This window comes from Esox lucius, chromosome 11, assembly GCF_011004845.1.
Source record: "Esox lucius isolate fEsoLuc1 chromosome 11, fEsoLuc1.pri, whole genome shotgun sequence".
In the NCBI taxonomy this organism is placed as follows: domain Eukaryota; kingdom Metazoa; phylum Chordata; class Actinopteri; order Esociformes; family Esocidae; genus Esox; species Esox lucius.
Genome location: NC_047579.1, coordinates 8,637,691 through 8,649,362, shown reverse-complemented (window position 1 = coordinate 8,649,362; position 11,672 = coordinate 8,637,691). Strand labels below are relative to the sequence as shown.

The 11,672-nt window shown below is 39.5% G+C and overlaps 1 protein-coding gene across 1 annotated transcript; it reads left to right on the top strand.

Annotated features, from left to right (window-relative positions):
• The first annotated feature begins 478 nt into the window (after positions 1 to 478).
• LOC109616261 (zinc finger protein OZF-like) lies at positions 479 to 11,102 on the top strand. Its single transcript, XM_034295524.1, has 3 exons — positions 479 to 566; positions 7,700 to 7,925; positions 10,040 to 11,102. The coding sequence occupies exons 1-3, from the start codon at positions 564 to 566 to the stop codon at positions 11,005 to 11,007; spliced, it is 1,197 nt and encodes a 398-aa protein (XP_034151415.1). The 5' UTR covers positions 479 to 563; the 3' UTR covers positions 11,008 to 11,102.
• Positions 11,103 to 11,672: the final 570 nt, after the last annotated feature.

Genomic DNA, 11,672 nt, shown 5'->3' with positions numbered 1-11,672 from the left:
CCGTTTGAATGACAGTTACTGTACTTATTTGTGTTTTCATTACATATTTCCAACCTGTGTTAACATGTCACATGCACTATTGAAGTGCATGTTGTACCCCACCTTTCTAGGTTTTTGTGAAATGTGGAACTAAAACACCAAATGGAAATTTGTCTGGTTTGATCAATCATTATTCTTGATAAACTGCATGCTATCAATATTAAATACATAAAACCGTGTTGTTTTATCAGCAGTATTTTGAGAATGAAAGGCTGTATGAGAAGGTGAGAGGGGAGGGTAGGAGTTGGGATTTAGTGGGATTTCTGGGGTGTGTGAAGGGAATTGGGGGGGTGGCAAAGGCTGTGTCTAAATTTCTTAGGGAGCCCAGGCTGAACCGAAGGGTGGACCGCCTCACCCTCCGGTAAAGTAGGTGGCAGTATATGCACCTTTTGTATGGTTGCGGTCCGCCAACAAATGACAAGAAACAAGAAGAAAACAACGCAGGAGTACATCCTGGAACAGTTGGTTTAGTTTTCAAGACGTGACGTTTTTGTGAAATACAAATATAAATCAATTTCGCTAAAATGGTAAGTGGTTAAAGAACATATTTTTTTCGTGTCTTTGTTTACTTTGATAAAAATACTCAATGCGTTGTTACCTTTTCTCCTCCAACTTGCTATAATATCGTTTTTTAGCCCAACTATCTTTACAGCTTTGATTTATGTGTTCCTGTTCGAGGTTGTTTTGTGACAAAATACATTTTATGAAGAACATGTTTTTCTTAATGTTGAGTAGGGAATGAAACGGCAAAATTTTTGGTTTCGTCGAGGACAATAGAACGCATTCAAATTCACCCGCGCCTGTAAAACCATAGACCTAATTAAGAGTAGACATCGCATCGACCGCTACTGCCTACTGGCGCTGACGAGCCGTGGGGCCGGCATCTTGGACCGGTCCGCCGCTCCACTCAGTGTAATCTGTTTTGGCAGGTGAAATGAGCTGTCAGCGCATTTAATTAATCATACATCAGTTGAATACCTTACTGATTTTCATGTGTTTTTTTTTTTTGCTGCAAAGGTTAGACATGTAGCTACGATACAGGACACATGGTTCGGCGTATTTTAATATTGATAGTGGGCTTAACAGTAATAGAATATTCTGATAGATGATATAAAGGGACCAGACGTCTGAGATCAAAACTGAGAACATAATCCCCAAAAATGGAGAAAAACAGGGACATTTCCAGTTTGACTATCATTCTGATTGAAACACCTAATGTGTAAATAGTGGCAGTAAAGTCAGATATTTCTCTCATTTCACAGCCCCCCCTCCCAAAAAACACACATTGGTCCCAGTCTAAAATAGCAGGATGAAATGAAAGGTGACAGTTTGTATTTTAATTGCACATTTACTTTGTTGAAACTCCCTTAAAGTCTGCAAACTTAATTAATGTAGCAATTTTCAAAACACAGTTACAAGTGCTTTTCAGAACCCAGAGGGAACGAGATCAGGGTTAAGACAATCACAAACACATAATGTAAAGATAAACTTCATTATACACAAGCCCAAAAACCCAGTGTAAGGCAAAGGAGACCAACATTTGGATTCCTGGAGACACACACCATGAGGCTAGAGTTCATGAAACACAAACAAACAGAGGTATTTACAGACCCACCAACACTTACAGCAGTATTCACATAAAATGTGACAGACCACTGTTTTCAGGCAGTTTTAAGCCATTGCTTTCAGTTTCAGTGTTAATCTTGTCAGAATGATGACAGATATGACATAAAGATACTATGTGTGATGAGTAAGGTTAAAGTACAGATATAAAGCTTAGAATTAGTTTTGGGATGCTGGAATTTAGGATTAAAGTCTTGAATTGTCGTGGAACCACACACATGCACACACTCTAAATCCCCTGAAAGAGGACAGTTCTTCCTCGTGCTCCCTTTCTGCAGTTCAAGAGAGGTGAGTTTGGTAATGTGGTGCAGCCTTATTTTGAGAAACACAGACACAACCAATGCCAACAAGTCAGAATTATGGTTGTCGATGCCAAACTGAGTCTCCTCAATGTGTTCCCCAAGCAGTAAAACATCCTCTGTTCCAATCTCCTCCCGGACGATGTGTGTGACTGTCGACACCTTAGGAGCTTGCAATGGTGAAGCTTGGCGGATCACCCTCTCTGCAGCACTCAGCACCTTATTAGAATAATAATAAAAAAATTAAAACATAATATTTATATAGTGCTTTACACAGGTGCGACACCACACCGAACCATCAGGCGGCGGAAGATGGCCTGGAACTGGCGTGCCGATGGATTGTTATTCCAGCCGCCTTGTATGGAAAACAGGCACACATCACATACATTACTCACAAGACATAAAGATATTCATTAGGTATATTTTCCGAATTGTAATTAAAAAAAACACCAACCCTACCTGACGCTCTGATTGAATTAAATAGGAGCTCCAAGTAATCTTGGCTGAATCTGTAGGTGAGCACACACCGCTGAACTAAATAATACGCTTGTTTGAAAACCATTCTACTATCAGATGTTCTGTTGCCTTTATTTTAAGTGGGGTGGGTATGAGACATGAGAGGTAACTTACTTTTGTTAGGGTGAATTACATGTGAAAAATACACAGCGTTGGGCAAGTTACTTGGAAATTGCAGTGAGCTAAGCTAGTTACTCTGCCATGAATAAAGCTTCACTACACAAAAGCTATCACCCAGTCAAATGTAGCAAGCTAAGTAACACAAACACAGCAGTAGGCTAGTTCATTACATAGGAAGCTACTTCAAGTTGTGCTAATTTCACATGACAAGAAAAGTAGCTTGTGTGGCCAAGCTACTTGGTATAAAAAGTAGTTACTACTACTGAAAAGTTACTTGATTCTGGAAATGGTGAAGCTACCACCAAAATACTAAGTTACTAGCTAAGCTAGTACTGCCCAACAATGATAATACCATCTTTTATTTATGTAAATATATATGATACAGTCTGTGCAACTTGTGTAAAATTAGCTGGCCAATGTTATACCATTAATATTTGCTTTATTTCTACAATAGCATTCTTGTGTCAGTTGTAATCTAAGTCAGTGTTATGGAATATGACTTTGCAGCAAAAAAACCCGCGTGAAAATCAGTAAGGTATTCACTGAGGTATGATTAATTAAATGCGCTGACAGCTCGTTTCACCTGCCAAAACAGATTACATTGAGTGGAGTGGCAGACCGGTCCAAGATGGCGGTCCCACGGCTTGTCAGCGCCAGTAGGCAGTAGCGGTCGATGCGGCGTCTACTCTTTATTATGTCTATGTGTAAAACGGCCAAAGAACGCCGGCTGATCTTGTGCAAGACCATAGCAAATGAATCGAAACGAACCTTCGCTGATGTAGCTTCATGCTCAATGCTTATATTTATAATGTGCTCCTATTGCAACTATAAAGTAAAATTAGGATAAGACCATATTCTTGCCTGCCAAACTTTGCTGCCTTTGCTGTTTTGACCTATCAGTCAGTTACTTTAAGCTGAGATGAGTAGCCTATTCAAGGAAAAAAAGCGGCCCCAACATAAACAAAACAGTAGTAATCTCCGTTTATTTAAATGTAACTCATTAAACCAAAACAAGGGATTCTTTTAACAGATTTCTCTGCTACAGCCTACTACCAATTCAAGAGAACAATGACAGCCCCGCAGAAACGGTTCATAAACGAAAATGGGTGCATGCCATTTGTTTTAAAACCACATTTACTGTAGCAGGTAATTAGTACCTCGTTTTGGTTTATAGCTAGCACTACTAAATACGTATGTATTAACTGATCGAGGTTAACTATATGTCCGAGTCTAACCAATCATTGACTACGCTATATTGTTCATATCTTGTCTTGATAGACATTGTGTGACATTATACATTTCCTCCAGTTCTTTTAGTAGAAAAAATTAGCTATACATCCGACGTGTTGGATAGGTTATGGATTGCCATAGGAACTTTGGAATGCGGAAGTAACACGTGTCGTGGAGCAGCCAATAGTTCCAAACACTGATAGTTCCAGCACTGAAGTCCATTAATAAACTCAGCGAAAAAAGAAACGTCCCTTTTTCAGGACTGTGTATTTCAACAATAATGTTGTAAAAATCCAAATCACTTTACAGATCTTCATTGTAAAGGGTTTAAACAATGTTTTCCATGCATGTTCAATGAACCATAATTTATTAACATGCACCTGTGGAATGCTCGTTAAGACCTTAACAGCTTACAGAGAGTAAGCATTTAAGGTCACAGTTCTAAAAACGCAGGACACTAAAGAGACTTGTCTACCGACTGTGAAAAACACCCAAAGAAATATGCCCAGGGTCACTGCTCATCTGCGTGAACATGCATTAGGCATGCTGCAGGGAGGCATGAGGACTGCTGATGTGGCCAGGGCAATAAATCGCCATGTCCGCACTGTGAGACGCCTAAGACAGCGCTACAGGGAGACAGGAAGGACAGCTGATCATCCTCGCAGTGTTTATGTCTTATGGTGTTGACTCTTTTAGTGTTCATACAAATATTTACACACATTAAGTTTACTGAAAGTAAAAACAGCTGAAAGTCAGAGGATGTTTCTTTTTTTGCTGAGTTTATTAGGAGCTTCTGAACAACGCTCGCTGGTAAGTTGATGAAATTATTGTAATTTTGACTATTAAACACATTTCCGACCTCTCATGAATCTAGTCAGTAGTTTTGTTTCATGTAGCCAGTTTTAGTTCATGTTTATTGGAAGATAATAGATTGTGTGTGTATTTATATTGTTTTTTTAACATATAACAACAGGATATTGGTAATTATGACCATAGAAGCACGAGAAATATATACAGTACATACTGTAAATGTATTATATCTTTGGGAGCAGTCCCCCTTCCCTACAAAATTAAACACAAAAAATAATTTATTCAATTCAAAGGGCTTTAAAGGCATGAACGTTTCAAGAAAAATGTTTTCAAGAGGATCAAATTATGATTTGTCAATATAAACACAATATACAGTAATATGAACATTAACAAAACACTAGTACAACTGGGTGAGGAACAGCCAAACTCGGCTAACAACATTGGATAAGACCATTAACTGTCAAAAGTTATACTGAGCACTACAAAAAAGGCAGACAGCCGTTTTCAGATGTGCTGTCCAAGCTCTTTTAAAGAAGCACAAATAAACTGACAATGTTGAGGACCATAGTGATCATCCAAAGAAAAACTTGCTGCAGCAGATGAAAGACACAAACAGCATCATCCCTTGTTTTCGGAAGATGTTTCGCAGTGCCATCAGGTCAGAGCTGCAGAAAACAGTTGAACCCTGGTACACCCATATATTGTCTGGAGAAGTCTGGTCAAAAGTGGCTGTCATTGAAGATTTGGGGCAAAAATATGTACTCCGACTTACACACACACAGGAGTGACAGTGCCAGCACCATCCCTGTCACTCAATAGCTCACACCCCCTAGATACAAGACTTAAAGTTGCCTCATGCAGCATTTAACATTAAAATCCAATAACCCTTACATACCTTCAGCTAATATACAGAAGCATAAGACAGAAGAGGGTACATTTTGCATTTGATGGCGAAAGCTGAAGTTTGTGTGAACAGTGATGCAGAGTCTGATACCTTTCTACTTGACAAGTAACATTGCCTCATTTAGCTTGTTGGCAAGATAATCAAGGAAATCTATGTGTAAGTTACTAGATTGATGATGACGGAGTAACAATTATACTACGTAGAAAATTATTCAATGTTCTTGTTTATTCTATTTGTATGAGCGCAGATACTCAGTCAACCAGTTTGAATGAGTTTAAGCAGGACAGATAGCAGCAGCTATATTTGCAGCAATTATAGGTAAATATTGACGCCTGTGTGGTAAACAGCCTGATATAAAATAAGCACTGCAGAGACGAGCATTCCAGATGATTTAATCAGTCCAGTCTGTTTAATGGATAGCAACCATAAACGTCTGCATTTAGCTTCACAGGGAGGTTTTGACAACAATATTCTATAAAAATCCATATTCTTTTGAATTCCTATTCTGATGAACAAAACAATATAAGTATCATCCGGGAAAAAGTGTTGTTACATTTTCACCTGTCCAGCCTACAAATGTGCTTCATGTTGAGCCCAGCAAGGAGTAGGAGACACATCGCAATGTAGTTGACTCATGTCTGTGACCTAACATAATGCTTGTTATTTATAATATTTTCTAACTTTATAGTGACTGTATTCACTGTATTAAACCAAGAGAAGTTAATTGACAGTTTTTGAATGCAAGGCTTTAAGTATTTATCCTAATATATTGCAACCAGGATGCTCTGATAATCAAATGTAAAACTGTAAATTTCTCAAAACTGTACTATTCAGAAATGTATTTTTGTTGTCACTTTCCAAGGAAATTATAAACCGTGATATACAGCAGTGGAAAAAATTAAGAGACCACTCTTATTTTTCTTAAATCAGCACCTCTACATGTATGGCAGCCATTCCATTCCAGTGTCTGTTAGATTCCAACACAGGCACACCTCATTTTACTTAATGAGGTTCTGATTATTTGATTACCTGAACATTATGTAATTTAAAGAGGAAAAGTATAAAAACCACTGTTGTGGTCCTCACAATCCTCTTGCAATAGGACCAGCTGGATGGCAAAAATAGTGCAAGTAGTACCTCAAAGGTATGGAGCAGGCAGCTTTGCTCAACACCTGGTCAGACGGAGACCTGGTGGGGCCTACAAGCCACAGTGTCTCGCACCCACTGTGAAATTTGGTTGAGGATCAGTGATGATCTGGGAGGCTTCAGCAAAGCTGGAATCGGGTAGATTTGTCTTTGTGAAGGACGCATGAATCAAGCAAAGTACAAGTTTATTCTGGAAGAACCCCTGATTCCTTCTGCTCTGACAATGTTCCCCAACTCTGAGAATAGTTTTTCCAGCAGGACAATGCTCCATGCCACACAGCCAGGTCAATCAAGTGGTGGATGGAGGACCACCAGATAAAACCCCTGTCATGGCCAGCCCAATCTCCCGACCTGAACTCCATTGAAAACCTCTGGAATTTGATCAAGAGGTAGATGGATGGTCACAAGCTGTCAAACAAAGCCAAGCTACTTTAATTTGTGACAGTTATGGCATAAAGTCACCCAACAGCAATGTGACAGACTGGTGGAGAGCATGCCAAGACCCATGAACACTGTGATTTAAAAATCAGGTTTATTCCACCAAATATTGATTTCCGAACTTAATTATATGCATAATTAAGTTAAAATATTAGTATTTTGTTGTTAAAAAATGAACTTGCATTTGTTTTTGCATTATTTGAGGTCTGAAAACAGCATACTTTTTTGGTTATTGTGACCAGTTGTTATTTTCAACAAATACTCTAAATGACAGTATTTGTATTTGGAATGTGAGCGTAATGTTGTTAGTAGTTTATAGAATGAAACATTCATTTTTCTTAAACACATACCTATCAAATGTAAAACCAGAGAAACTGATAATTTTCCAGCGGTCTCTTAATTTTCAGTTACAGAGCTGTAAGTGAAAGGTATTCTCCCTCCATTCTGGGATCAAGTTAAGGAAAATGCGTAGACCACAGGTCTGTTATGACCGTGAATGCACCCCCCCCCCCCCCCCCCAATCAAACATGTTCATCAGTCATGTATGGCTCTGTTTTGTTCTTTATTATTGCAGAGGGAAGACAAACCCAGCCTGCTGCTCTCCTTCCACACTGAGCCCAAACAAGAGGATTCTGATTGTGAAAGTAAAGCTCAGGGGGCATTGGGGGATTCAGAGAGGACATCAGTAAAACTGGAAGACAAAAGTCAAACGCTGGGACTGAATGTTACTATTAAAGATGAAGAGGAGGAGAAGAATGCGGTTATCATTAATAATGGAGAGGAAGATTTACTCATTCAAGGTAAGAACAGGTTTAATGTTGTCATTGTCATTGTAGTGATTTGTTGTTTTTACCAATGAAAGGATAGATGCCTGTCAATATTCTCCATATTGTTATACTTATTTTTTGTCGTCTCAGAAACCAAAAAATACTGAATATTTTAAAGATGTTCTCCTGTCCAGGGTATACTATTGAGCCTTGTCTCAGCGCCTCAATGACAATTGGCTGGGAAGACCCACAGGAAATGTAAATTGTCCAGCAAATTACAGAGAGAGAGAGGGAGGGATGGACGGACAGCCGGGATTCCCAGGTCACATTGCGCTCTAGCGGCTCCCTGTGGTGGCTCTGCCATCTCAAATTCTGACATAGTCAGATTAGTGAACATGCCATCACATCCCCAAACAGCACTAAAAGAAATGAAAATAACACGTTTTAAGGTACAGTTCAACACAAAAGAACACAATGGACAAAATGCTTCTCAGAAAATTTTAGTTAATTAAAAGTTAATTTTCTTCTGTAATTCTGATCAGAAAGTGACACCATCCTATATTCTAGATTCATTACACATAAAGTGAAACATTTCAAGCATTTTGTTTCAATCTTGATGATTACAGCTTACAGCTCATGGAAATCAAAAATCTAGTATCTCAAAATATGAAAATAAAAAGTGTAATACAGAAATGTCGACCTGAGAAGAGCTCTAATCAGCTAATTAACTTAAAACGACTGCAAAAGTTTCCTACGAATGTTAATTCATGCACTAAATTCTTGATTGGGTCTCCTTTTGCACAAATTACTGCATGAATGCGGCGTGGCATGGAGGCAATCAGCCTGTGATTGTGGCTTTCAGCTCACCTGTGTTGTAGGGTTTGGTGTGTCTCATTTTCCTCTCGTCAGATTCTCAATGGGGTTCAGGTCAGATGAGTTGGCTGGACAATCAAGCACATTGGCAAGTATTACATGGGTAGCAAATGTTTTAGCACCGTGGGCAGTTGACAAGTCCTGCTGGAAAAGTATATCAGCATCTCCATAAAAATTGTCAGCTGATGGAAGCATGAAGTGCTCTAAAACCTCCTGGTAGAAGGCTGCATTGACTCTGGACTTGATAAAACACAGTGGACCAACACCAGCAGATAACAGGACACCCAAAATCATCACTGACTGTGGAAACACACTGGACTTCAAGCCACTTGGATTCTGTGCCTCTCCACTCTTTCTCCAGACTCTGGGACCTTGATTTCCAAATGAAGTGCCAAGTGTACTTTCATCAAAAGAGAGGACTTGGGACCACTTCAGTCCAGTTCTTTTTCACCTTCTCCCAGGTACGACACTTCTTACGTTGCCTCTGGGTCAGGAGTGGCTTGATAGTAGGAATGCGACTCCAGCCTCAGTCCACTCCTTATGAAGCTCCCCCAAGTTCTTGAATCAGCTTTGCTTGACAATCCTCAAGGCTGCGGTCAACACTGTTGCTTGTGGACCTTTTCCTACCACACCTTTTTCTTCCAGTCTACTTTCCATGAATATGCTTTGATACCGGACACTGCCAACAGCCAGCCTTTTCAGCAATGACCTTCTGTGACTTATCCTCCTTGTGGAGGGTGTCAATGATTTTCTTCTGGACAATGGTCAAGTCAGCAGTCTGCCCCATGATTGTGGTTCTGTGTACTGAACCAGGCAGAGGTATAATGTTCAGGGAATTAATTAAGTGATTAGAGCTCTTATCTGGTCAACATTTCTTTATTGTACATTCTAGTTCTAATATTTTGAGATACTGGATTTTTTATTTCCATGAGCTGTAAGCCGTAGTCATCAAGATTGAAACAAAAAAAGCTTGAAATATTTCACTGTCTAATGAATCTACAATATATGAATGTGTCACTTTTTTGAACTTTTTCAAAAATGTTTTGTGTTTCTCTGATGGTTATGATGTGTGAATGCGTGGCTAATCCCAGCAATACTTTTAAAGGTTTTGTATCAAAGTTTTCAAAAGGGCCTCTGTCACGTAACGATTCAAGTGCCCTAACTGCAGTATTAAGGTCTATATCACTTCGCTGTGAAATAATGCTAGTTGATTGAATCTTGATCATTTTGTGTCCCAAAATGTGTCCATAAATCCCTTCTGATGTCTTTCACAGATGGGATTCCTGAAGTGGAGACGCTTGGCGGGAAACAGGAAGAATACAAGCATAAGAAGTTTCCCCATTTTGAAAAAAAATTATCATCACTATCACAGTTAAAAAGACACATTAATATACTTACAGATGAGAAGCCTTTCTGCTGTTCTGACTGTGGGAAGTGTTTCATTAGATCTTCTGATTTGACTAAACATCAGACAGTGCACACGGGTGAGAAACCTTTCTCTTGTTCTGACTGTGGGAAGAGTTTCTCTCAATTAGGTAGCCTTAAACGTCACCAGCGCGTACATACTGGAAAGAAGCCTTTCTGCTGTTCTGACTGTGGGAAGAGTTTCTCTCAATTAGGTAGCCTTAAACGTCACCAGCGCGTACATACTGGAGAGAAGCCTTACTCCTGTTCTGACTGTGGGAAGTGTTTCATTAGATCATCTGATTTTACTAAACATCAGAGAGTGCACACGGGTGAGAAACCTTTCTCTTGTTCTGACTGTGGGAAGAGTTTCTCTCAATTAGGTAGCCTTAAACGTCACCAGCGCGTACATACTGGAAAGAAGCCTTTCTCCTGTTCTGACTGTGGGAAGAGTTTCTCTCAATTAGGTCACCTTACATTTCACCAGCGCATACATTCTGGTGATAAGCCTTACTCCTGTTCTGACTGTGGGAAGTGTTTCTCTCGATTAGGTAACCTTAAAGTTCACCAGCGCTTGCATACTGGTGATAAGCCTTACTCCTGTTCTGACTGTGGGAAGTGTTTTATAAGATCATCTGATTTTACTAAACATCAGAGAGTGCACACGGGTGAGAAACTTTTCTCCTGTTCTGACTGTGGGAAGAGTTTCTCTCAATTAGGTCACCTTAATATTCACCAGCGCTTGCATACTGGTGATAAGCCTTACTCCTGTTCTGACTGTGGGACGTGTTTTATAAGATCATCGGATTTTACTAAACATCAGAGTGCACACGGGTGAGAAACCTTTCTCCTGTTCTGACAGTGGGAAGAGTTTCTCTCGATTAGGTATCCTTAAAATTCACCGGCGCATACATCCTGGAGAGAAGCCTTACTCCTGTTCCGACTGTGGGAAGAGTTTCTCTCATTTAGGTCACCTTAAACGGCACCAGCGCGTACATACTGGACAATAATACCGGACATTTGACACTGGAGCGTAATTCTGACATTTGACAGGCTTGACAGAGAGGATAAGCAAGTGTTTTATAGCATTAAGCATTTCAACTGTCTGTTTTTGAAATTACCACAAATTAAGATATTTCTTGTTAGAATATGTCCATACCCCCTGATAGGAGTTTTCCATGTGACTGTCATAGACTATAATTTGATCCCTGGAATAGACCCATGGACCGTAGGTTGGCACATACCATTGTGAGAAAGCCTGTCTTTACCTGATGATTCACATGTATTTAAGTTCTATTCTCAGATATGGGAGATGTACTGCAGGATAATAGACAGTATAATGGTTGGCTATAATAACTGACCACCTATGTGTCTTGGCCTAAATGTCTGTGTTAACTTTGTAATTATTGGAGAACATGTAAGAACTATGGAAGATCAACATCATATTTTAAATAAAGATTCTCCCCTGAATTCTGGTTGCATTAATTTCTTTCATGGATCAAC

Bases quoted from the DNA above. Each gene is read 5' to 3' on its own strand.
- LOC109616261 (XM_034295524.1), top strand. The intron at 7,926-10,039 runs GTAAGAACAGGT...TGTCTTTCACAG, and splicing joins GGAAGATTTACTCATTCAAG to ATGGGATTCCTGAAGTGGAG.